Source organism: Gymnodraco acuticeps, unplaced genomic scaffold (genome assembly GCF_902827175.1).
Source record: "Gymnodraco acuticeps unplaced genomic scaffold, fGymAcu1.1, whole genome shotgun sequence".
Taxonomy (NCBI): domain Eukaryota; kingdom Metazoa; phylum Chordata; class Actinopteri; order Perciformes; family Bathydraconidae; genus Gymnodraco; species Gymnodraco acuticeps.
Genome location: NW_022989748.1, coordinates 3148015 through 3175228, shown reverse-complemented (window position 1 = coordinate 3175228; position 27214 = coordinate 3148015). Strand labels below are relative to the sequence as shown.

Here is a 27214-nt window from a genome sequence, read left to right as displayed (position 1 = left end):
ATAAATGTTGTTCCTCGCCCTCTTCTTTTCTCCTGAGAGCTGAATAATGATTGTGACTTCTTAAAGAACAGAAAAATGATGATCTCTTGAGCACTTTCTTTATAGAATACATTGCAATTTCACAGGAGTTGCTTTTTATTTCGCATGAATTGTCACATCCAATTACTATATTCAACACGCATCCATGCTCCAAGGTTTGCTGCTGGCTATTGTGTTTGATCAGGTATACTTTTGACTCGCTGTAGAATCGGCTAATTGTCTGTGCGACCTTGAACAGGCTGAAGGGAGCTTGGACAGCAGCTAGCTTGTAAAAGGAATCCCTTTCCCCCTCCTCCCCGTCTTTCTCCATTTGGATGAACACCTTTGAATGTGCGGTTTTTCAGATTAGACCATTCCCTCTTTCAGTGATAGGTGTATGTTTTAAGAAAATACACGTGTATAGACTTTCTGTTACTTTAGCTCTTCTTCCTAGAAAATGTAATGAAAAGTTAAATATTGTTTGAGCACTTTTTAATTGTATGTGTTGATTGTAAATGAACAAAATACATTCATTAATTCATATTAATGTGAACAATGATCACAGTCAGTGGTGGAAGAAGTACTCAAATAAAAGTAGGAATACTTTAGTCTTAAAATACATAATTACAAGTAATAGTCCAGAATGTTACTTTGCTAACATTACAGAAGTACTATCGGGTAAATGTACTTAAAGTAAGAAAACTAATAGTACTCAGTTTTGCACTACCCAAGTATAACATTACTATAGAATATTATTATTCAGCTTTTATCACCAATATGTTTTTAAATACTGGGTAGATTAGTTTTAAAGTATAGCATTATATCATGTTTTTAAATGTAAAATGTAGCTACTGACTATGGGGTTTAAATAAATGTAGTAGTGTAGAAGTACATTTAGCACAACATGGAAATACTCAAGTAAAGTGCAAGTATGTCCAAACAGTACCTAAGTATATTAATTGAGTAAATATATTCTGTTACAATGCTCAACTGATCAAAATACTAAACCTACTGTGTCTGAAACATTTTTAATTTACAAATAGAGCTAATTGAGTTGTTGAAGCTTATCACATAAAAGCCAAAAATTAATAGAAAACACCATCCATAACCATGCAATCAAAGTTAATGGCTGTAAAGCAATATGAACAAGTTTACAAGAAAAAGGTCATTTGGGGAATTTCTGTATGTTTGAATGGGTCTGTCATCCAGCTAAACTCTCCTGCTTTAACTATGATATTAAGTACTATGGCCACTGTGGGACTGAGGTGAGTGGTTATTGTTTTAATAAGCTGCACATTAGTAGTGTGCAACAACAAGCAAACGCAGTGCAAGTCACCTACAAACTTTTAACAAGAGTGACGCCAGGGCAGCTCTCATTACCTTAATGGATACCCAAAGGGATAAAGATGGCTTAAATAATATATATTGCACAGCATGTCAAGGCCTGTGAGTGATAAACCAAATAATGATGCCTCGGCCAAGATGTCCAATATAACTTACAGTGCATCAACTGCCAAGAAAATGACCATTTTTTAAAGTATGCATTATATAGGCTGGGGATTCATTAAAACATGCAACAAAATCCATCAGTCTAAACATAATGTCAGTTCATGCAGGGACACAGAGTTGCATGGGAAAGTTTTGCGGTTCAGTCTGAAGTCACTCATTTGTAATACAGTCTATTTCTGAGAAGATGTATCCATCGAAGTGGTTTCTCATGCCAGATACCCAAAAGCATTGTTGGAAGGCGGCCATGATTGTCGTTTGGCTGTTTGCAGGCTGTGGCATCTCAAAGCTGTTTCCAGACTGATGTCTCCTCATGAAAGTTTAATGAAGAAAGTGTTTTCCAAAAAGGTGCCGTTTACGAGAGCGGCGGAAGAGTCTAATTAACCATATCACAGCAGGGGAAGGGGAACTTAAAGGTGTACATAAACCTCATTGGCATTCAGCATAAGCAGGACGTGTCAAGCAGATTTACACTAAGCTAAAAATGCCATACTGCATCCCTCTCTGCGAGCTTCAGCCAGAGCTGCTCCGGCTCTGATTTTCTGTCACTAAAAGAACATGTTTTGAGCGGGGAGCAGAGTTATCTCCTCTCATATCTGAATGAAGCCCGCTCTCCTTCCTGTTGTCAGTAAGAGGAGACACCGGCAGGAACAAGACAGCTCATTCAACAAGCTGAGCCACCTGCCATCATCAAAGAACTGCAAGGCCCCACCTCCCCTGAACACATCTACAGCCATTGTAGATGTGGTTAAAACGTTTTTTTGGGAACACTTTTTTTTTTGTATTATTACAGACATTCATAACATCTATCTTTTCACAACTCTCCATGTTTATTATTTAAATGTTTCTTTATTTTGTGTCCTTGTCAATAGTTAAATGTCATGGCGTTAGAGATAATTATTGCTGGTAAAGGAGAGAAAGTGAAAAATGATGATTTATTGATATTGATCTTGGGATGATATTGTAGGGTCGACCACAAAAAAGAACTAATCTGAATCCAAAAATAAAACATGCTCCTCTTACTCTATCCCTACACACACCCCTCTACATATGATCAAAAATGAAATACAAGTACTACTCATGCTGTTGCTGTTAAGGACTTTCTGAACCTGAACTCATCTCTAATGTCTCTCTTGTGTCCCCAGAGGACCAGCTGCCCCCGGGGTTCCCCACCATAGACATGGGCCCCCAGTTGAAGGTGGTGGAGCGAACACGCACTGCCACCATGCTCTGTGCCGCCAGTGGCAACCCCGACCCCGACATTTCCTGGTTCAAAGACTTCCTCCCCGTCAACACCACCACCAACAACGGGCGCATTAAACAACTCAGATCAGGTAGGCTTGCCACTGCTGAAAACTGACTTAAAACAGGAAGCCTTCTTCTTCTGGTGTCCTCTATCTGATCTGCTCCCCCTGTATCATTCTCTTCTTCCTCCCACGATTTAACCTGTCATTTGCCTTTTATTTTTGTAGGTAATGGCATTGTTTCTACTACTTCCTGTCCTGTATCTGTGTGCCCGGTGTGTGTGTCTGTAGTGTGTCTCCCTTTGTCTTCCAGTGTTGTCATGGCTGTAGGATTGTCCCTCTATGTGTGCTGGCTTCTGCCCCGACCTCTGCCTCATTGCTCACTGCTGTGACTCTTTACTAAGAATTATTTTGCTGTTTTGTGGTGATTTCCTTCAACTGCATTGGTGCAGAATTTGTATTGGATCCAACCTTCTTAATTTCCTATGCCTTTTATAAAAAAGGAAAAAGGATTAATATTCAACATCTGGTTTCATTCAGAACCTGCCAAGGAGTGCACTTGATTTTAAAATGGGAAAACATGCAGAAAAGCAAATTAATCATCGTCCTTGTGGATTTGTTGAGATAGAGGGATCATTAAACGTCCTCTAAATACATATTTCCTTTGCATACAATCTGTTGTCTATAACTGGACACTAATCAGCCACAGTAGTGTGTACAACTTCACAAGGCTTTCCCCCTGATTCTTTGGATTTACAGCCCCTGCTTAAATGTTTTTATTTGCCTGTGACATGACCCTAATAAACCCATTCGCTTGAAAATTCCCAGTTTGATTTCAATATCTCAATAAGGGAGATTTCTTTTTTTTCAAATAAATACTAAAATCATAGCTGCAGCTTTATGTGCCAGTTCAAGGTGATACATTATAAAAACTACTTGTACATTTTCAGTTGTATATGTGACCGTGTGTCTTCAGATTTCACAGCTGTCCTATGTTTAACCTGTTAACCTTGCTGACTTGTTTTCAACAGAACTGTGTAGAATTAACCCGTATTTCTAATGATTCACGTAGAGTTGATAAAGCATTAACGAAACCTCTGTTAACTAAACTCACTTAAAGAATATAATCATATTCTTATGCTGTCTTTCTTCTCTCTATATTTTTAAATCTACAGAATCCTTTGGTAAGTGCTTAGCTCTAAAGCACACATCACCCCCCACTAATTTCATGTTTCCAACAAATATTAAAATGCATGGCATGCATTTTACTAACGGATAGTTTAGAGTCAGGGCTAATACTAGAGACACATACACTATACCAGCTGTAGCACCACCTCTACCTGCAGATAATAACACCAAACGTTAGCTTAGCATTGTCATACACTGACCCGAGTAATGAACTTAACTCACATGTGTGTTACTCACTCACTGACCCCCCACTCCCTCACTTATCTCTAACACCAGCACACTAAGAGACTTTTAGGGAGGTGACCAGCTCAGTTTAGCTCAGGTGAAGCAAAGGTTGTTTACAAATGTCTACTCTGATCTCACACACAAAGTCCTCAAAGTCTTTCCCCTCAGTAGACGGTCTTCAGAAGCTATTGCCACTTCCAAAATGGCACCTCCCCGTGGTACACCAATGTACTTCTCTCTGACCCATGATTTTCTATGATGAATCCTGTACAGAACAATACTTATTCTCTCTCTCTCTCTCCTTTCTCTCGTACCTTTATTTACGTACCCTGTTAAATCTAATTTGATTCTTCTTCCAAAGCCCCCAGCCTCTATCTACTCGTACTAATGCTTCTTCTTTCTAATCTTATTTGCATTCATATTATCCACCCAGGTGGTACACCAATAAGAGGTAAGAGTGCTGAACTGACGTTCACAGAATGAAAATAATACAAATTCATTCTTGCTGTCAACCCATCCATTCACTTGAATCACCTCCATTTCTGTCCTGTTTACCGAGACCAAATCCCATTACGTTCATACGGACCTTCTTATTATTTGTCCTGTTCTGTTCACTAAATTTGTATTCCATTTTTGTTTGTCTATGCTTTATTTACTCCTTTGTATTCTGGTTTTCAAGAGCCTGTGCAGCTCAGTTGTGATATGCTTGCCTTGGCTCAAATAAGCATATCCAATGACAATTATTTTTTTAAACTATATTTTTTCCGTTCATTTTTGTTTTCTTTTTGGCCATAGCGAATCATTTGTCCCTCTTTTTGTCCAACTAAAACAACCAAGCATTTTTCCCCCTTAGCTGTTCTTGTTCAGCACTAAAACATATGCACAGATGCTGTGGAATCACGCAGGCATGCTGAAGACAACATTGCCTCTCCTCTGCTTTTTTCTCCCAAAGAAATCTTTCTATCTTTGCAAACTATTTTTTCCATTTCTTCTATTTGCTTTCCTCTCCTGTACCTCTACAAAAAAGCCCAAACAACCACTTTTTTGATAAAGTTTCTACGGTGCTTTTTTTTCTCTTTCACCTATTTTTTTTACTTTTCTTGGGTTTGGAGAATATTTTACTTTTTGACTTTTTTTCTTCAGGGTTTGGGGAAGGCAAACAGTAGAGTCTGGCGAGGACCTGATTGCCTCATTTTTGCCTTGTGAGATGAAGCTGAGGAGTTGTTGATGCATAAAACCATTTTTCCCTGGGTCATGTGACACCACACTGCTGATCCCATTAGTGGATTTTTATGGGTGTCTTTTGTAGCAGTGGTTGGTTACTTTCTTGTCCGCTCAGGTCGATATTTTGAATTTTGTCTTCTAATACAATTGCATTTTATTTTTCAGCTAAGGGTTGTCAGAAGGTTGTAAGTTGTGCCGACATACATTTCTCGCCAAGATTTGCATGTCCAAACTTTTGTTACAGAGGGTTATATGTTGCTTTTGACTTATAATACTTCAATTAACATTTTCCACATATATGAGCAGCATTTTTCAATTTTTTGTATGGGCTGCATTTTTTTAAAGACACTTCACCTAGATGAAGTCCCAAATTATTTAGTTAGGAGAAAGTTGCACTCGATTTGTGATTGAATATGCTAAAATTCATACCTAAATTTCTTTCTTTCAATTGTCCTCCCTTGTTATGCTGCTTTCTTATACTGTAAACCTTTTTTCGTTTGATCCATGTTTCCCTGAAGCAGTATCACTCATCCCCATATTGACCAGTCCAGTGACATGTTGTATATTGAAGGGCTTGCCCCTATTCTTCAAATGAAATTATGACTTTTTTTCTTACATTGGCATTATGATGAGTGTCTTTTTAGACCCTATAGCTTTATATGTTATCAGGCTTTTTCTCTAAAGAAGTCATCAACAAGGTAACAGTATTATAGATGGAAGATAACTTAGCTGCTTTTAGTTTCTTCTCTTTTGGATTTGGTTCACAATGTTTTATTTTCCGTTGTTTTTAGTTACAATAAATATATATGTATTGCAATGTCTTGCATGAATACCATGTTCAGCTTTAGTAGGATAAAAACAGCCGACATTTGACCTCATCCAGTGGATCAGGCTGTGATATTGATGGGGGATAAACTTTAAAATATATAGATTTATAGTAACAGATAGCATTTTATAGGATATTGAACAACTGTCCTCAGTCTGTCCGACTACTGAGGCTAGATGAAGGGGGCTGATGTTGCCCCCTTTGAGGTCAAACAACTTCTTACATTTTTGTTTGTGAACTTGTTGTGAAAAATGTTATTTTAACCAAACAAACCCCACCACCCCATTTGCTATTCCCAACCAGGAGCCCTCCAGATAGAGCAGAGCGAGGAGTCGGACCAGGGGAAGTATGAGTGTGTGGCGACCAACAACGACGGGACCCGCTACTCTGCCCCTGCTAATCTATATGTCAGAGGTAGGAGACACGCGTGGGAAACAAAGGCATGCTTCTGTCAAATATTATGATAACTTTCTCTTTAAAATTCACGAGGAACCTTTAAATCAGCCAATAAAGTCTGCAGGGCCACTTCCTGTGAGGCCGCTGTAAGTATGCTTTGTCTATGATGCTTTGGTTCTCTTCTAATTATAATTTTTTTTTGCACTCAACTTACCTGCACTGATTTGAACCTATGAAATCTGCTCTGGTGTGTGTTTCTGCTCCTTCCTGTTGATAATCCTGAGTCTAACACCAACGAATAGACTGCCTGCTGAGTGTATCCACTAATCGCCTTTCAAACCGGACTGACTCTTCCCCAGCAGTGAACACATCCTCTCTGGCCTTTCCCTCTCTATTGATCAACATTAGAAGGACACATTCAATCTCACTAGTTTTACTGACAATGACATTTAACAATTATTATATATTCAATACCAGTTTAAAATAAATGGTTGTAATGTAAATGGTAATTAATGTTACTAGTCTTTTATTGCTACACGTTATTTGTGTTTCCATACATTTATTTGTCTGGGTATTTTTAATTATCACACCAGAAAACTGTACGGGAATGGTTACAAATAAATTAAACATCCTCAATTGAGTAAAACGTGTTTAAGCTCAATACGTTTGTTTTGCTTTAAAACAAATCCATGAAGAGTTTCTCCATTTCTCTTGATAACATTTCTTTTTTGGCCACATTTCAAAAGAACGCTTTAAGTAACACATTTGTCAGGCTGTAGTATTTCACTCTTTAGAAGCCACAACTTTTTATGCAGCTGTTGTTACTGCTTCTCACTTTTACTTGCATGCAGCAGTCAATAATTCACATGCAAATTCCACTGTAACTCTTCCAGTTATGTGAAAGTAATTTATCAATTAAAACATATGAGGAAGCAGATAGATTTCTAATTAATTTCTTAATGCTGAATCTATAGTCTTCTGTCTTATGGTTGGCATTTGAAATCAATGACCACCCTTAGCTACAGTATTCACAATATAAAAGAGCAAAATGCATTGATTGTAATTACTAGTGTTATCACATGAAATATTGTATTACAAATAAACATTATTTCTTATCCTATATGTCACCTTGTTATTTGGGTGCCAGTGTGATACAGGGTGCTCCCTGCACACTGGGGACAGGAGGTCCTTCGACTTGTTAAAGTTGCATTTAAAAACCTAAAACAGGCCTTTTTACTCTCTGTGTTTCCCTTGTTCTTCTCCTTTCCTTATTTTATTTTGTTCTGCATCACATTTCCTTCATCCCTCAGAGCTACGAGAAGGTTGGTGTGTTTTGACTTTTTGAACACAACACAAAACAGTTCATTTGTCACAAAAATATATATTTTTTCCAAATAATTGTACTTTAATTGATATTAGTTTTAATCTTTGTCGCTCATTCAATGTACATGTTTCCATTGAAAATGCCCCCGGTGCTTGACTGTCCTACAGATGGTGCATGTTTGATTCTTTGTGGTGGGTGGGGGGGAACAATATTTGCATCTGTCAGAGCATGTTCACCTCTTATTACCTACTGCTAGTCGTCCCTCTCGACTAAAGCTTCACCCTGTCAGTGTTCCTGCTTGGTTCTGAAGACAAACAACACTGATAAAGTGCATTTTATTTACAACACCAGCATGAACAATGTCCTTGATTATAGGCTCCTGGAACGAATAGCAGCAGCTCTACATGGATGCAAAGTTGCTCCATATGAGCATGATCTATCTCTCCAGATAGCCATTTAAGCATCACTATACTCACATTCTCCCTGTGGTGCTCTCTTCTATTGAAGTTAGAGGTAAAACAAAGATATATATATTAAAGCAAAATCAATCCTTTTGTTGTAATTGGCACTAAAGTCAAGCGCCAAGCGGTAAAGAAAACAACTTTGCCCTCAGAGATAACTCTTTCCCTCTGAGGATAATGTTTCTGCACAGAAGGTCTTGAAAGAATAAAGTATTTAGTGCGTTATCCACGAGACTTGACAAATGTAATGATATTCAAATGAGCAGGATAATATTATGTCTGTGGGGAGCGTGATCCAATTGGATATTAATTAAATATTGAGTGAGAGAAACGTTGTATTTAATAATGCAAGCAGTTCCCCTGGATTTCCTCTCTGGAGAGCTGCAGTCTGCTAACATAATGGGCTTTGTGAATTAGAAGCAGGAAGTGTGTGCCTGTGTTGCTGTGGAATAAACCTGCACAAAATAATAGTTTAGAGTCGCAGGAAAGAGTATAGAGGGAGTTTACACAGCAGGGTCTGTTAACAGGTAATACATAAGTAATCAGAACTTTAAAGGGACTTACTACTTTAAAGGTGACAAATGTCATCTTTGTTGAATACCACAAGCAGTAACACTGACTTTATTTCAGTCCTCACTTAATGTTTGTTTCCCTTATGCCGTAGAGATCAAACGCCATATGTTCTTAAATATGTTTGGGTAAAACCGAAGGAGCAATCACAAATGTACTATCCCGTGTTAAGATGTTGCCCCACTCTCTAAGTGTTTCTTAGTTCTCCTTGGACCTTGAACGTGCACTTTCCACATTTATAACCTGCGGCAGCCCCAGACTAACCTTCCATTACACAGTGTGCTCCACGTCTTCCTCCTGACCCCGTTACTTCTGATTTCACCCCAGCAGCCCTCTCCTCCGCCTAACAGAGTCACGTATAGTTCTTGTATGCATGACGGATTACTGCTCCCCTCCAAAAGGCCTTGAAGCCGTCCATGTGAATTATGAATGTTAAACATTTGAGTTAACCTTAAGAGTGTTAGCTTTTCTTTCAAGTTTTACTTTGGAGAATATTTTTGGGGCGAATGTGTATCTGCTAGAGCTGTCAAGTGATATGGGCCACTTAAATCCAGATTACAATCAAGAGAGCTGTCGGAAAACATACTTTTGATGATCATACTTTATTAGATTTGAAGTTATTGTGTCAGCAAAACTTTTTTAAAGTGCTGCACAATGATTACTTTATAAACTGTACATAAGTAGTTGAAAAGCTTTTATCATTGATATTTAATGTAAAAGCATCCTCTCCTCCAAATAAAACATGTGGCTTGCCTCGATATTTTACTTGTTCTAAGGTAAAGTTATATTTCACATCCTCTTTGAATAACCTATTTTTTTCTATGAACCTTAAACTGAATTGAGGCCTGCAGTCCTGTTCAAATTATTTGAATTAAAAACAGTTAATCTTTTCGATGCAATCATTCAAAGGCTCAGACTGATTTGTACAACCACAGAACGAAGTGCAGTGTTTAAGCGTTAGCATAATTGCTCTTCTCGTTACACGTTAAAGACTTCTCATTGAATTCAGCAGCATAAAGAAAGTATGCATAACTTCACTTTCTTCCTCTGAGCTGTCTGTCTGAGTTCACAGGTCTAAAGACACGTTCAAAAGTAATATCCAGGCAGGGAACATTATTAAAGGTTATTGTGTTTGCACACATTGTATCCAAGGTGTGAATGCATAACATTTGACAGCCCTGGTTTCTACTTGAAATGCGCCTGAATGGGACAGTAACATAATTCCCTTTTTGAGGTGTCATACATGTCATTGTGTGATGTGAGGATGTGACACATTATCTCACATCAGCTGGAAACAGAACGTCCTTTTATTTTGTTGAATACAACTGTGAAGTGCTCTGGTCTCTCAGCACTTTCTCTATATCTGTACCAGTGATACAGTGTTTTGTGCATGATGCTTGTGTTGATGTTAACCCATTCGCCATTGAAAATCTTTGATCAAATGTGATTTCTAAACATTCATCCAACATAAGATTTTATTTTTGCAACAATTCCAACTTTAACATTACTTTAAATCATATAATATAATATATAAATGTGAAACCATCAGTCTGATCAGGCTTTATAATGCATTCCCTGCTGTGTTTTTATGCCGTGTTTAATGTTTTTCAGTACGCCGGGTGCCACCACGATTCTCCATCCCACCCGTAGACAATGAGATCATGCCGGGCGGCAGCGTCAACATCACGTGCGTGGCAGTGGGCTCGCCCATGCCGTACGTCAAGTGGATGCTGGGAGCAGAAGACCTCACGCCTGAGGACGACATGCCCATCGGACGCAACGTGTTGGAGCTCACAGACGTGCGACAGTCGGCCAACTACACCTGTGTGGCCATGTCCACGCTGGGGGTGATCGAGGCTGTGGCACAGATAACGGTGAAAGGTAAAGAGGCTTCTTCATAATAAACGTCTGCAATGTCATCAGTAAGCTCCTACAAAAGATACACAAAGGGTAGGGCTGGACTTCATTAATACAGGTTTGAATCTATTGGTACTTCACCATTCAATTTTGATTCTTGAGGTCACGATTCAATTCAATATTGACTCTGGATTAAGTACATAGTGTTGCTAATGTATGGATTGCCTCCCCTAATGAACTCGGTGTGACAAATGATGCCATGACAGCAGAGGAAAGTGTGCAAAATATTTAGATTTTTACATTTAAAAAGTCAACTGATTGCAAATATGCAACCACACAAAAGCATACAAAAGAAAAGCAAGTTTTACAAAAAGAAAACGATGCCTGTTTTTGAATACCTTGGAAAGCTTGCACAAACGTTTCAACACGTGCAGTTGCTTTTAGCTAAAAAGAGGTTTTAAAAATAATTTTTTGGGAATTTTTGAATTAATTTAAACTAAAGATTCAAATCTTGATTCTAACAGGAAAGGATTTATTCCCCCTTCACTAAAAATAATAGCTTCCTCAAAATGCTCCAAATTCTGCATGAAGTCATACCAATGTGCAGCGACTTTAAGTTAGGAGTGAATATCCATGCAGGGACTACGCGCAGTGCTTTGCAGAAAGTTATTTACGTCTCGCTGCCACGATAAGTCATCTGAGGAGATTCCTTAAAGCCTTAAACAAGCCCGGCCTGGCCTGCCTGCATTAGATGGCAGATTGAGAATATAGTGAAGTGCTTATCTCTCAGCTGGAGAGCTGCACAGCTACAAGCTCACCATTTCTGTTAGCAAGAGGTAAAAGACGGGGGGGTATGGGGTACTTATCTGAGTGTAATCATATCTACACAGCAGCGCACCACAAACATATCCCAGATTGGTGTCACGGTGTTCACGTGCACACCAGGGACAGACTCACATACACACTCAGCTTTGTTTTTCCTCAACATTACATCGAGATATTAGTCACAATATAACAGTCTGACAGCAAGCTCCCCCAGAAGCATACTTCAGATGGCATATAAAGACAATATATTGCCCTGATATCTTCTGCTATGTGCCACAGAGCGGGGAATTAAAGCAGTAAATTGAGCTGTTAAATTATTAAAGTGATACACACTGGGAGACCTGAGATTAACGACAGCAGGACACTGAGCTGCTGAACAGGGGGGACGCAATCTCACACAACTTCATATGCAACTTTACAAATATTAACTACAAAAGTGATATTAATAGAAAGCTCACAGCATGAGTCTCTTAAGACTCCAGAAATAAAGTATGGTAAATCATGAGTGTATGGAAAATGAATGCATTCAAATAAAAAAAGCCCTTTTGACCGATAGTACTAAAGAAATAATGTTTTTCTTATCATATGCCTGTTTTAATGGTGTTATTATCATCACAGCATTACCAAAGGTTCCTGGCGTCCCCGTGGTGACGGAGCGCACAGCCACCAGCATCACGTTGACGTGGGACTCGGGGAATCCTGAACCCGTGTCCTTCTACATCATCCAGCACAAGTCCAAGTACTCGGAGGACACGTACAAGGAGATCGACGGCGTAGCCACCACCCGCTATAGCGTGGGGGGGCTCAGCCCGTACTCCGACTATGAGTTTCGGGTGGTGGCGGTGAACAACATCGGACGTGGGCCCCCCAGCGAGAGCATCGAGGCCAAAACAGCGGAGCAGGCCCCCAGCACGGCCCCGAGGCAAGTCAGAGGTCACATGTTGAGCACCACCACTGCCGTCATACACTGGGAAGAACCGGAGGCGCCCAATGGGCAGATCATGGGCTACAGGGTCTACTACACATTGGACTCCACCCAGCACTTCAACCTGTGGGAGAAGCAGATCGTTCGGGAGGCTAACTTTGCCACCATCCAGGGGCTCATCCCCAACAAGACCTACTACATAAGGGTGCTTGCCTACACCTCCGTGGGTGATGGACCTCTCTCCAATGACATACAGATCATCGCCAAGACGGGAGGTGAGAATGTAAAATTCAACCAATTCATACCTTAATAAATATTTGGACAGCATAATATAAGCCCCATTACTCACGTAAGTCCCATACCTTCATTAGTGGTTTACAAAGGAACCTTGTGCTGTCTACTTTATTATATTGTATTACAAATGTGCCTCTCAATACAAAGTGGCATGTGTGCCAGTATGTCTGTACTGATCATGAATACTTCAGGATGTAGAGGGTGATATATACTTCTCTTTCCCGCTGCAGTTCCCGCCCAGCCCACAGACTTCAGAGGAGAAGCAAAATCAGAAACAAGTATTTTACTCTCGTGGATCGCTCCAGCACAGACCGGACAGGAAAATCAGATCACAGGATATGAGCTGATGTACAGGAAGAGAGACGACAAAGATGAGGTAACTATTAATGGATTTAAAGTATGTGATGACAAACAAAATACTCTGAATCTCAAAGTAACTAAATGCGTGGTGAGTGGTATGTTGATTGTTTGCAATGATGCGTTGTTTGTTTTATGAAATTAACATATATTAATCTTAAATATTTATTGTGACTTCATTGTCAGAAAGCAGCATTTCATCATCTTAAAAAACTGCCTGAAAGAAGTGACGATGTGAAACTTTGTCCACAGAAACGTATCAGCTTCGAGCCAACAACAACGTACCTGCTGAAGGACTTGAAGCCCTTCACTACTTATACTTTCCGGCTGGCAGCTCGTAGTAAACATGGAGTAGGAGCGTACACCAATGAGATCTCTGCAGAGACTCCACAGACACGTAGGTCTTCCTCCTTATCTCACACAGTTTAAACTCTTTGGGAAGGAACACATTTTCAAATGCATTTTCAAATTAACAAGTGCCTCTGCAAAATCCGTAAGTGACAAGAGTGTCAGGAAGCTCCTGAACACAGATAAAGCAAATCCAATTTTTCCTTCAGAGGCTTGATGCATTTGAAAAGATGTAAACATTTAAAAAGAGTGAATAAGTGTTACCTGACCATGCAGGACTCACTTTGAAAAGATTGCATGGACAGGCTTTCCTGTGAAGTCAGGAGACAAGGTCACAAAAACCTCCCCTCTCCACCTTTGTTGTGCAAAAAAGTCCTGACTGAAATAAATGATAAAGCCTTGAATTATTTATATGAATGCCCAGCAGTTTCTCATAAGTAAAAGGGCATTTGAGGAAGCCTTGTCTCTTGACATTGCATGTCAGCCAAAAAAAAGAGAGTAGAGGATTTTGATCTTTCTATGTAGCTACACTGCCAAGAACCACTTGGGATTTTCCCATTTTCAACATTGACGTTTAAACTCAATTCAAATTCAAATCAAAAGGGTTGTGGGGTAACGATATCATAGAAAGCTCAAAGCAAGTATTGTCTCTGTAGTTAGGGACATTTCCATTCAAAAGACCTCCGATTTATGAAACCGGTTGAAAGAGAGAAATTGGATTATGTTACTATATCAAATTAAATCCAGTGTGGTTTAACTCGAGAATTCCCCTTGAATCATCAGAGCAAAAACAAAGAAGCGTTTGACTTTGCACATTTCAAATAAATCTGAGGTCTGTAAAAGACAAGGTCAGGATCAGGTGGGTATGAAAGCTCAAACTTTGAAGAGGTCAATGAAAAAGTGCATGCCAATGTTATCATAATCTAATAAATCAGTCGTGTCTCCTTGGGAAGTTCTCTGTTGTACAATCAGGCTTTTACCACAAACCAACAGGCTTCGGAAAGGTTGGTGACAAATACAACATGTTTCTATTTTAAATAGTTAAAGCATCAACCTTTATGTTTTTGGATTGATGGTAACTGCTTGCCAAATTTGTCTTAGATATCACTATATTGATTTCGGAAAGGTTTATCTTAGATTACCACAAATATGTTAGATGTATAGGATATAATTAAGAGAATATTCAAATATAATTTGTTTAACTTTTTTTATAATTATTTTTCTGACAACAAAGGTAGGTAACATAATGTTAAAGCTGTTGCTTTTTTCCAATCAACACCTTCCATCCATAATCAGCGTGTACACTTTTGTGTTGATTGTTTCCTTTCATTTTGTCTTTATTTGTGATGTTCCATAGATTTAAAATAAGTTTTGTTTGCCCTCATAAGTCCTTGTGGTTTTTCCTCATTTTGTGTCATTTTATTTTCCCTTTTCCTTTGTTCGGTCACTTCTACCATCATCACCCAAACCAAAAACTGAAACTCCTTTAAAACTAAACAAATGAATGGCCTGAACAAACACAAACCCTTCACCTACACCAAAACCCAAAACCAGAACCATCTGGCCCGCCGCAGGAAGTCAAGTGCTTTAGCTCCAGCTCCACCAGCATCCTGGTAAGTTGGCGGCCCCCCCCAACGGAATTACAAAACGGGATCATAACGCAATACACCATCCAGTACGCTGCTACTGAAAGGGACGAGACCACGGTACATGAAATCTCCGACATCCCTGCGGAGAGCTCTCAGTACCTTTTGGAGAACCTGGAGAAATGGACTCAGTACCGAGTGACGGTCACAGCTCACACGGACGTCGGGGCGGGACCGGAGAGCGTGCCACAGCTCGTGCGCACAGAGGAGGATGGTATGTGTTCCATAACATAGCTGCAGCGTTAACCTCCCCCGTCACATACTAACAACCTACCAACAACTCCTGCTTCTTCTTTTCCCTCTGCCTGCTTCTAATCAAAGTGACACTTCAAACCTTTTGCCCCTTGTTGGACTCTGCCCTTTTTTCACCTAGACAAACTGTGACTTTGAGAAAGCACCTTTTTCCCCCAACGCTGCTCAATTTCAACACATGGTATGGCATTTTCAACTGCAGGCCTCCAACTTCCAGTCCCAACTGTCATTTTTTAAATAAACTCTGCAGTGTTTTTGAAAGGCAGCATCTTTTTTGGCTTTTTTTTGGACAGTGGGAAGACCAAAGGGTGGAAGAATTTTTTTAAAGGCCATTTTTATATTTTTGTCCCCTCATATGATAGAATCATTTTTTTATTCATTTTTTTCCTCATAGCCAAAATTCTTGTAGTGCTTCAAGCCTTTGAAACACTTGAAGCCGCCTTTGGCTCCACTTTTCTATTTTGGCAAAACACATTTTTATTCCATGTTTTCCAAAACCCACTCTACCCATTTTTAATGTTTCCAGATTAGGTCAGATGTCAGACCTGTTTTTGCTGTTGTTTTTTTCCCTTACCATTGTTGAAATATTGATGTCATGCAGTGCTTGTCGCAGTTTGCTGCACTTTTGTGATTTTTTTTTAATCACTGCAGCATTTTGCGCTACGGCTTTTGGGCAAGATTTTAAAAAAGAGGGTGGAGGGGTCTCTATAATTTTGACCTTTTTTCTTCTATCCCATGATGTTCCTCCAGTTCCTAGCGGGCCACCTCGTAAAGTTGAGGTGGAGGCTGTCAACTCCTCATCAATTAAAGTGATCTGGCGCTCACCAATGCCCACCAAGCAGCACGGTCAGATCCGAGGGTACCAGGTGCACTATGTCAGGATGGTTAATGGGGAACCCACAGGACAGCCAGTCATCAAGGACATCCTGATTGATGATGCACAGGTACAACACCGCCTCTCTCTCACGCACAAAATCATTTTCTCACTCTCTCACCTTTACAAGCACTACAGCGAAATATTCTATTAGGAGTAGAAATAAGCTAACTATTAATCTTTCAGAATTATGATTGAACTCAGTTAAAAGTGACAATTTTGTCACTGATTGCAATTCTATTTGGCACATATTTATCAACAGATACCTTTATGTGGTGCATGCAGAAGAACTGTGTGTGTATATTTTCTCACCAGTGATTAGTGTCTGTACATGGCTTTATTCTTGTCTCTTTTCTCTCTATATTCTTATATCATAATCAGTGGGAATATGATGATTCAACCGAACATGTGAGTAGTTAAACATAATCCTAATCTTGCTTTCCCCTGCATGAATGGCATGTGGTGTCTCTGCATTAGGATTGAAATGTTTCAAGCTTGTTCAACTTTATAAGATGTTGAAACAACTGAAGGTGTTATCATTGACTTAATAGTAACCTTAAAGATTTAAATGATATTACTCAAGACAAACATAGTCTATATCAAATATATCCTATTCCTCCTAAGCATGCCGCAGTGTTACGTTTCTGCTGAGCGAATGTGTCTGTTTTGTCTTTTGTGATGCTGACACCACATCCCACTGTTATCGCTCTGCTTGCTTGTGAGTTTCTTGCAACTAAAATCCTGCATATTTACAGGAAATGATCATCACAGACCTGCAGGCTGAGACCACATACTCAGTTACTGTGGGAGCATACACCACTAAAGGCGATGGTGCACGCAGCAAGCCCAAACTGATCACCACCACTGGCGCAGGTATTGTGACAGTGACTGCAAATCTCTCATTATCTGCTATTTTACTACATGAAACTGCAATTCTACTCTGTAAGCTGTGAAACTGCAGTTTAATGAGAAAAAAGCGAGAGGCAAACATTATTTTTGACAGTTTGTTTAAAGTGTGAATGCAGCTAATTGCCGTCTCCTTTAGTGCATTAACTGTTACACCGTGGTGTGACATGGAAATGCTGAAGGCATTTTTACATAATGAAAAAGGTAGAGGTTCTGAGAGAAAGACAGAAAATAAAACAGGTCAGCTCTTTTACTCGCCTCCTTTGAAAGAGAGGTATACATGTACCGTAAAGAAAAAGGACTGTTTTGTACTTATAAACACCTCAACTGATAATGAATACTATACACATTTGGCTAACACTTTCTATCACATTAAAAATACTAAATGCATGTATCGACACGATACACGATAGCACGAGCAGCTTTTTGAAATCACTCATATGAGGATAATCACAATTATTACAATAATAGAAATGTAGCATTGTTGTCTGTAGGCATACTATATTATCCTGATATGTAAAATAAAATATATAAATATTCCCAGTCCTTATGTATTATAACTGATCCAGAGAATCCATAAGACACTTCTTGTTTATAACTTACTTAAGATGTGGTTTTCATAGAAAAGTATATTTATATATATATATATATAAATAAATATAATAAGATGTATACATGGTTCTCCATATTGCTAACAAGTTGTCCCATTGCTGTTTTCAGTTCCTGATAAACCTCGACTAATGGTCAGTACGACCAACATGGGCACAGCTCTCCTGCAGTGGCACCCCCCAGCCATCAGCCACGGCCCCCTGCAAGGCTACCGCCTCCGCTTTGGCCGCAAAGACGTGGATCCGCTGACGGTCATCGAGTTCCCCGAGCGGGAGAACCACTACACTACTAAAGAGATCCATAAGGGAGCCTCGTACACTTTCCGCCTCTCTGCGCGTAACAAGGTGGGCTTCGGGGAGGAGACAGTGAAAGAAGTCACCACAAACGAGGCTATGCCGAGTGGCTACCCTCAGAGTATCACCGCAGAGGGTGCTACAACCTCCACCATCCAGGTCATCTGGAAACCCGTTTTGCTGCCAGAGCGAAATGGCCAAATAGTGAAATACGCTCTGCAGTACAAAGACATCAACAGCCCACGCAGCCCCTCCGAACTCTTCATCACTGCGCCGGAATCAACGGTCATCCTGGATAGCCTTAAGCCTGATACCACTTATGATATTAAAATGTGTGCCTTCACCAGCAAGGGCTCTGGTTCCTATAGCCCCAGTGTCCAATTCAGGACACAGCCTTTGGATCAAGGTAGGACCAGTACCTGAACCCTTTTTCCCTTTTAAAACCAACTTTTCTCTGCCCAACAACAGCAGCTTCCTCTGAGAAGCTGGCAGTAAAGCCTCAAATGGTGGAAGTCTACCACAGGACTTCATATATTGTCATACCATAGTCTCCCTAAATTATTATTTATTTTTAAACTCATGGAGTAAGTATTTGTCTCTCTTTGTCTCATCAGTCACGCAGAGTTCAGTCATTATTTAAGAGTTGGTGTTAGTAAGAAGGTAAGAATTCAGTGAGTTCAGTTAATGCTGCTTTTGGTTTTGACGGAGACAGTCTCAGGTAAGCACTGGTTGTGGGACCCTCAGTGTAGATAGAAAAAAGGGAAAGGATGTATTGTGTCTAAATCACCTGCTCCCCCTTTCTTTTAGCAGTGTTTGCAAAAAACTTTCATGTGAGAGCTGCCATGAAGACATCAGTGCTGCTCACCTGGGAAATCCCAGAGACCTACAACCCCGCTCAGCCTTTCACCGTGAGCACTGCACCGAAACATATACCATTACTATATGTTTTGACATGCTCTACACGTTACTATGCCACGGAAAACACTTCAGTTACATCCACAAACAAGATCCTTTTGCATTCAGATCCTTTACGACAATGGGCAGAGTGTGGAGGTGGATGGGAAGCTAACGCAGAAGCTAATCACGGGCCTTCAACCTGAGACGCAGTACTCCTTCCTCCTGACCAATCGTGGAAACAGTGCAGGAGGTCTGCAGCACCGAGTGTCCACCATGACGGCCCCCGACATCCTCCGCACCAAACCCTTCCTGATCGGAAAGACCAACTCAGACAGGATGGTGACTGTGGAGCTACCATCTGTGCAGACTTCTGAGAAAATCAGGTGAGGAGAGTTGATCGAACTTAAGAGGGTTTCAAAGCAAAGCAAATTTAAAAATGCAATGCCCTGGAGTGCTTTCTCTGATTTGTTTCATCCTATCCTGTTTCTGGGACTTTCCCTTGTAATTAGCAACTTGCATCAAGTGTAATATGATTTGAATGTATAAAAACTGCCCTTTTGTTGGATATGTGAAATCACATTGGTGCCGTAGAATCCATATCACTGATTATTATCGCTGACTGACGCAATATGATTAAAAATAAAGATGATAACTTGATAGCTGACCTTGTCAGGGGTTATTCCTCCAAAACAGGGTCATTTATATTCATCCCTACATTCCAGTGTAATATCCACTACACACTAAAGCAGCCCGACTCATTGAGGCACGCTCCTCTAAGCCCTATAAAGTCTCTTATAGCCGTTCAACAAAGCCCAGGGTTGTCAGAAGGCCAAGGAGCATCCGATTGTAGACCAATGCTTCAAACTTTATTTAGCTGGAAGCACTTGGCCCAGTGTTTCTAATGCCAGAGCTTAAGCTAATTACTCTCCCATTAGCCAGCCACACTGCCGTCCTGGCCAACGCTAGCTACTGCAGAGCCCAACCAGGAAGCCCAGAAAAATGGCCGTTATCACTACTGCCACCTAGATGAAGGGATACAAGTCCCTCTTATTCTGAATCTTTCCCGAATATGCAACAAAATAAATAGGCAACATAACAAAGTGGCCCCAATCCACTGATAAATAACTCCTTCATTTGTAAATGTATGGATATTCAATTATCATTGAGTTTCATAAAGAAAGCTATCCTCTGGGCAAAACTATAGGTTACTTACGTAACCCCAGTTCTCAGAGTAACATGAAGTGAGATGTCTCACTATGGGATGCGCCTCATCGCGGAGCAAACAGAAGCATCAATCTCATTACGCCAATCCTGATTGGCTGGAGATCTTGACGTCAGCGTCAGGGAAATCACCCCCTATAAGTAGCTTGCGCCACAACGCATGCGCCATTCAAAATAAGCACCTCTTCTCGCTTCACCATAGCAAGGAGGGCCGTCTGGTGAGACATCTCACTTCATGTTACTCTGAGAACTGGGGTTACGTAAGTAACCTATAGTTCTCATTCATAACACTCCGTTCGATGTCTCACTATGGGAAATTGTAGCTCCCGTATTGCCAGACGAGCTTATCTCGAAAATCACCAAACCAACCAGAACTTAACAGGTAGAGCTCTGACTCAACCAGGTGCCCAGCACTGCTTGAGTCACACTGGGAGCAGAACGTCCAGCCTGTTAGGAGGCAGACAAAAGTGAGCGGCGAGGACCAGCTCGCCGCTGCACCAATGTCTTTGATGGGAGATATCCTGGACAGAGTCCAGAATGCAGCCAGACTCTGAGTCGAAAGAGCTCGCGGACCCGAGGGTGCCTGCGAACTCTGACTGGTATGAGCCCCAAAGCAATTGCTTCCACAGACCAGTGGGAGAGCCGTTGCTTAGTAACAGGCTTGCCCTTATAAGGGTTAGCCCAGGACACAAGGGGTTGGTCATTATGACAAAGCACCCTTGATCTGTCCCTGTACGTGCGTGAAGCACGGGCTGGACACGGAAAATCCGGCCGCTGTTCCCCGGAGGAATACAGTGGCGGGGAGGATGCCTTAATGTCAAATGTGGTACCCGAACCGACCGCCTTAAGATAAAGGCAGGGTCAGGCTTCAACCACACTCTGTTTGCCCTGGGGCAAACTGAGTGCATGAAAACTGTACAGATAGTGCATGAGTACCACTGGCTCGCTTGGCAGCTGCCAGGGTCAGCGTCATGTCACACTGTATTCAGATTGTACCACTCACGGGCCAGGCCCATAGAGCCAAGCGCTCTGGGTGTGGGTGAAAGATCGCCCCCCCCGCTTGGGACAATATGTCCCTGCGTAGTGGGAGCTGCCATGGCTGCCCGCACAGCAGCTGATATATCTCCGCTAGCCAGTACATAGCTGGCCAGTGCGGAGCTATCAGGATAAGTGTGTGGCGTTGCTCTCTCACTCTGGCCAGAGTTGGGGGTATCAGAGCCAGGGGTGGGAACGCGTACAGAAGGCCCGGGGGCCAATTGTGCGCGAGTGCATCCACGCCTAACGGTGCATTTAGATCGCGCATCGAAAAGAACAGCTGACACTGAGCGTTGTCTTTCGATGCGAACAGATCCACCGCGGCTCTGCCGTAACGCACCCACAGCTGGCTCACAATCCTTGGATGTAGAGTCCAGTCTGCATAAAGTGGTATACCTCTGGACAGTAGATCTTCCCCGAGGTTCCTCACTCCCGGTACGTGCGTCGCTCTCAGAGAGAGGAGACGCCTACCGCTCCATAGGATAAGTTTGCGCGCCAGTGTGTGTAACTGGAGAGAATGCAAACCCCCTTGGCGGTTAATATACGATATCGTGGTCGTATTGTCTGTCCTCACGAGGACGTGATGTCCCCTGAGGAAAGGCAGAAAGCGTTTTAGGGTGAGAAACACCGCTAAAAGCTCCAGGTAATTTATGTGTGCCCGCTGGAGGTCTCTGCTCCAGAGACCCCTCACCAGGCGACCTTCATAAATACCTCCCCAACCTGTCAGACATGCGTCCGTGGTGACCACTTTCCGTGAAAGGACAGCACCCATAGGCACACCTCGTACTAGAAAAGTCGGGTGCAGCCAGTGGCGCAGTGCCATTACGCATTTCACAGTAACCATCACTCTAGTTTTAGTTTTAGGGCGGCCACCCAGCGCTGAAACTCCCTCATGTGTAAGCGTCCCAGTCGTACGACCAGGATGGCTGACGCCATGAGCCCCAGCAATCGCAGGCATGATCTGAAGAGAACATGTTTGCGCAGCTGGAAGAGAGCGAGACAAGCTCTGAAAGCTTTCACTCTATCCGCTGACAAGCGAGCTGAAAAGGACACCGAGTTCAGGTGTAAACCCAGGAAGAGTATAGTCTGCGCGGGGCACAACATGCTCTTCTCTGTGTTTATTATGAAACCCAGGTTGAGCAGGTGCTTTACGAGGACATTCGTCTGCGTAACAGCCTCCTGCTCCGACTGTGCGAGAAGCAGCCAGTCGTCCAGGTAGGTCGCCAGGCGAATACCCTGTTGTCTTAACGGGGCTATCGCGGCTTCCGTACATCGTACAAACACCCTTGGACTGAGAGACAGACCGAAGGGGAGTACTCTGTATTCATAACAGATCCCCTGAAATGCGAATCTCAGATATTTCCTGTGTGGGTAATATACTGGGATGTGAAAATACGCATCTTTCAGGTCGACTGATGTGAACCAGTCGTCTTGTCGCACGAGCCGCAGCAGAGATGTGTGAGTGAGCATTCTGAACTTATATCCTCTTAGATATTTGTTCAGAGCCCTCAAATCAAGTATTGGCCGATTTCCGTTCCCTCCCCGTTTGGGAACGAGGAAGTACTTGGAATAGAAGCCGCCCTGACTCTGCTCGGCGGGTACAATAGATATAGCCCTCTTTTCTAGGAGAGAGAGAATCTCTTTCTCCAGAATATGGGCTGACTCTCCTCGGGCCTGCGAATGCAGAATGCCCGAGAAGCGAGGGGGGGTGACAGCGAATTGGAGTCTGTAGCCCCGTGTTACTGTTTTGAAAACCCAGGCAGATGATGTGAGCATCTTCCACTGCATGCTCCTTAGAGCCAGTGGAGATGTCACATCTCTTCCCCTCTGAGTCTCTATTTGTTGTATTATGGGGCCCTCTAGTGTCTGAACACAGTGGTGCCCCCCTTTCGACAATCCCCACCGACACTGCGCATGCGCATGACGGTGGTGCCTTCACAACCCCAGCCGGCACTGCGCATGCGCGTGGCGGTGGTGCTTTTAAAAAACCCAGCCGGCACTGCGCATGCGCGTGACGGTGGTGCCTTCACAGACCCGCCTGTAATCCGCCTTTTGAGAGATGCCGTAGCTGCTCTTAGAAGGGGAACAGTTGACGGGCTGTTTATTGTTTTTCTTTTCATTTTTCCGAACTGCGCCCTTGGCTCGAAGCCTGGATGCGTCAGCGGAAAATGATTTGTGACAGAAAAATCAATAAGTGTGTGACATGTGTTTGTGCGGACTTGAGGATGGTGTTGAGGCATCTCTCGAGGCGGCGGGAACACATTTAGAGCTGGGGAACCGTAGACTTCCAGCTCTGTCACAGAGGGGAGAAGGAGGGGCTGTCACGCCGCTCGCTTCTTCTTCCTCGACTGCTGGCCGAAATTCTGGGTTGGCTGCGCCTGAGCTGCAGCCGGAACCGGAGATTTTCTAGGCCAGCTCGCCCTCGTCTCCAGCCTGGGCTGGGGACTCGGGGCGGGCTTTTCTTCACGACCCCAGCCGGCACTGCGCATGCGCGTGACGGTGGTGCCTTTACAGCCCCAGCCGGCACTGCGCATGCGCGTGACGGTGGTGCCTTCACAGACCCGTCAATTGTCCACCCTTTGAGAGAGGCCGTAGCTGCTCTCAGAAGGGGAACAGTTGACGGACTGTTTATTGTTTTTATTGTTTTTCTTTTCATTTTCGAGCTGCGCCCTTGGCTCGAAGCCTGGATGCGTCAGCGGAAAATGTTTTATGACAGAAAAATCAATAAGTGTGTGACATGTGTTTACGCGGACTTGAGGATGGTGTTGAGGCATCTCTCGAGGCGGCGGGAACACATTTAGAGCTGGGGAACCGTAGACTTCCAGCTCTGTCACAGAGGGGAGAAGGAGGGGCTGTCACGCCGCTCGCTTCTTCTTCCTCGACTGCTGGCCGAAATTCTGGGTTGGCTGCGCCTGGGCTGCAGCCGGAACCGGAGATTTTCTAGGCCAGCTCGCCCTCGTCCCCTGCCTGGGCTGGGGACTCGGGGCGGACTGCGACCTCTGCGTTTTCGGTATTTTGAACCGAGCAGGGTTCGGAGCAGCTTGGACGAAGGGCTGCCGCTGCGAAGGCAGCGGCTGGGCCCTTCGAGGGAGGCAGAGGTGGAGGGCCTCGTCCTCCTTCTTTTTCGACTCGCATCTCCTCTGCATGGAGGCAAGAGCGGAGCCGAAAATCCCCTCGGGAACGATGGGCATGTCAAGCACATCCTGAACAACGTTCAGAGCCCTGGCGGACAACGCTGCGGCTCTGTAGGACCGTTCAGTCATGGTCGACTGGAAACGGTCCACCTTCGCTGGCAGCATGGGGTTCCTGCTTGGTGACCCATCCTCGGTGGGAGGTGGGCTGCCACCAGCAGTTCCATCGGCGGTATGCGGAGCAGGCCGAGCCTCTGCGGGCGAGACCATGGTGAGGTCTCGCCGGGAGCTCCCGCCTGGTGAGGCGTGGGGCTCCGTTCCCGCGTCTCTTGCCGCCACCGGGTCCCGGCCTGAACGGCGTGGGATCCCGGTTCCGCAGCTGCCGCTGTTAGTGAGCCCCCGTGTCTTGATTGCCAAACGGCGAATCAGTGGACATGAGGGAGTCCTGTTCCAACAAGCTAGCTTGGTGTGCTAGCCGTCGGTAGAGGCTCTTTCGGGGGAAAAGGGCACAATGCCCGCACGAGCCGGGTTTGTCGATAGCCTCCTGGGCGTGTTCCAGCCCGAGGCAGGACGAGCAGACCTGGTGTGAGTCTGTGCCTGCTATCTTCAGCCCGCAGCCGCATGACCGAGCCTCCGAGTCCCTGACTCCTCTGGTGTGAGGGGGAGAGGCGTCCATCTTGTTCGCCTCGTGGTGTGGAGAGAACCCGCTCGTAACAGGTACGTCGTTGAGAGAAAAAGTGTTACCAACCCGTCCTTAATCCGGAGAAAAAGGGACGGTGTGGGTCCTTTGTTCTCAAAGAATATTGACTGGTGTGTCAATATACTTCTAATCCTTTTCTCCTCCGTGAGAGAGAAAAAGAAAAGCGTCCTCGCTACCGTGGTGTCGGTAGTAAGGGGAAGCTAGCTAGCAACAGGTGCGTAGCTAGCTTGAGAAAAATCAAAACCTTACCTTACTTTCCGGGGAAAGAACGGCGAGGTCGATTTTAATACTAATTGGCGTTAGTATTACCGTCTTCTTGCGAAGCAGAAGGAGTAGCCGGCGAGCACCCGTCGACCGAAATGGTTATATTTGGGTTCAGTCTGTGGACCGTTAAGCTTGTCCGGCTACTATAGAGATGTGCTCTGAAGCGAGAAGAGGTGTTTGAATGGCGCATGCGTTGTGGCGCAAGCTACTTATAGGGGGTGATTTCCCTGACGCTGACGTCAAGATCTCCAGCCAATCAGGATTGGTGTAATGAGATTGATGCTTCTGTTTGCTCCGCGATGAGGCGCATCCCATAGTGAGACATCGAACGGAGTGTTATGAATGAGAACTGCATTTGTTTTCTCAGCCACACTGGGTTTTGTTTGTCCAGGAAACAGTCACCATTGACTTGCAAATACCGCTTGTAACGATGTATTTTGAAATGTGGCAGTGATCTTTAAGCACGTCTAGATTATGATATACTGTACTTTGCATTTTTCTTTCAGGGGATATTACATAGTGGTGGTGCCTCTGAAGAAGCAACGGACTGGCAAGTTTTTCAAACCCTGGGACAATCCTGATGAGATGAATTTGGAAGAGGTAGGTTCAAAGCATGATCTGGTTATAATGACTCGGGCTACAAGGGAACACAAATACAATATATAATATTCCAGTAATTTCCTACAATCCAGTTTTTGTACACAGCTTCTAAATAGTTTATACATTACTGTGTGCAGATACCTCACATTTCTTTTCTCAAAACTGGAAAGAATAAGTTCAGAGTGCAGGAGGAACAGGAGATGAGTCTCCCTGATTGACGCAAATAGCTGCAGAGAGCACTGTTCATATGGAAATGAGAACATGAAGTAGCCATCAAGTGCACTGCAAACTCAACCCCCATCCATCCCCCACCTCCGCCTCCTCCTCCTCCTCTTTGTGTCTGTGGTAATTACCTGAAGAGCGGCATCAGGCCTTCATGTCTCTCCTCATGCCAGGCAGAGCTAGGCTACTTCGTATGCACAAAAACACCCGACCAATGTTATATTTAGCCCGTTTAAATAATTCAGGAGGTTCTGTACATCACAGGTAAGATTCAATGGGAAATCAATAGGATGCTTGCTCACTATATAAACTGTGATTACATTGTAGGTATTTATTTAAATGCAGTGTCATAATCATTGATGTTTCTATACATTCGGTGAAGAATACATTGCAGTCTGTCCGACAAAAGTGAAAAAATGGAAGCTTCTAAAAAAAAACTCAGATTACATAAAAGCTGTCAGTATGCATTTGTATTTGATAAATTCTCTTGCAAAACTTATTTTGAAACTGAGTTTTAAAATATGCATCTCTATTGTACAAACATCACAATACATCACATGTCTACACGGCTAAAATGAGAACGCATGCCATGCCTCATCCTGCATTGGCTCTGCAGCTCGTGCCTACAGGCCTGTGTCTGCAGCCTTGACCGATCGCCCAAAAGTCGCCCTCTGTCAGAATTTATTTGTTTGTCAATATTGGCACTCACCTTTTCACAACTTTTCCCAAGGGCAGCTAGATTTAGCCGTGTTGACAGGAGAGATGATTGAAGACATTATCGGGCAGCACCAACAGCCCCGCAGCCAAAACAGAACACACACAGGAGCGCACACACTCTGATATGAATGACAGGCAGGCACACACACAAACACACACACACTGAGTACACACAACTCCGAGATATGAAATCAGACGCTCACACAACTAGCCCGATATGATTAGCATAATTATGATCCGCGCTCCGTACTGAAAGTTT

General features: G+C 43.1%; 1 protein-coding gene across 46 annotated transcripts in view; it reads left to right on the top strand.

Annotated features, from left to right (window-relative positions):
• The window catches only part of LOC117556029 (receptor-type tyrosine-protein phosphatase delta-like), a 373438-nt gene that overhangs the window by 319646 nt on the left and 26578 nt on the right, over window positions 1-27214 (top strand). For 9 of the 46 annotated variants that reach the window (XM_034234059.1, XM_034231203.1, XM_034231283.1 and 6 more), the window contains 17 exons: window positions 2670-2858; window positions 3944-3952; window positions 4615-4632; window positions 6535-6645; window positions 7938-7949; window positions 10594-10863; window positions 12283-12864; window positions 13114-13259; window positions 13493-13637; window positions 15143-15448; window positions 16237-16430; window positions 16742-16768; window positions 17116-17233; window positions 17987-18574; window positions 18976-19076; window positions 19192-19448; window positions 25923-26016. In XM_034234059.1, coding sequence (XP_034089950.1) covers window positions 2670-2858; window positions 3944-3952; window positions 4615-4632; window positions 6535-6645; window positions 7938-7949; window positions 10594-10863; window positions 12283-12864; window positions 13114-13259; window positions 13493-13637; window positions 15143-15448; window positions 16237-16430; window positions 16742-16768; window positions 17116-17233; window positions 17987-18574; window positions 18976-19076; window positions 19192-19448; window positions 25923-26016 — 3167 coding nt within the window. The remainder of the gene's footprint in view (window positions 1-2669; window positions 2859-3943; window positions 3953-4614; window positions 4633-6534; window positions 6646-7937; window positions 7950-10593; window positions 10864-12282; window positions 12865-13113; window positions 13260-13492; window positions 13638-15142; window positions 15449-16236; window positions 16431-16741; window positions 16769-17115; window positions 17234-17986; window positions 18575-18975; window positions 19077-19191; window positions 19449-25922; window positions 26017-27214) is intronic. The other 37 variants (XM_034234215.1, XM_034233566.1, XM_034233354.1 and 34 more) reach the window with 13 other exon arrangements.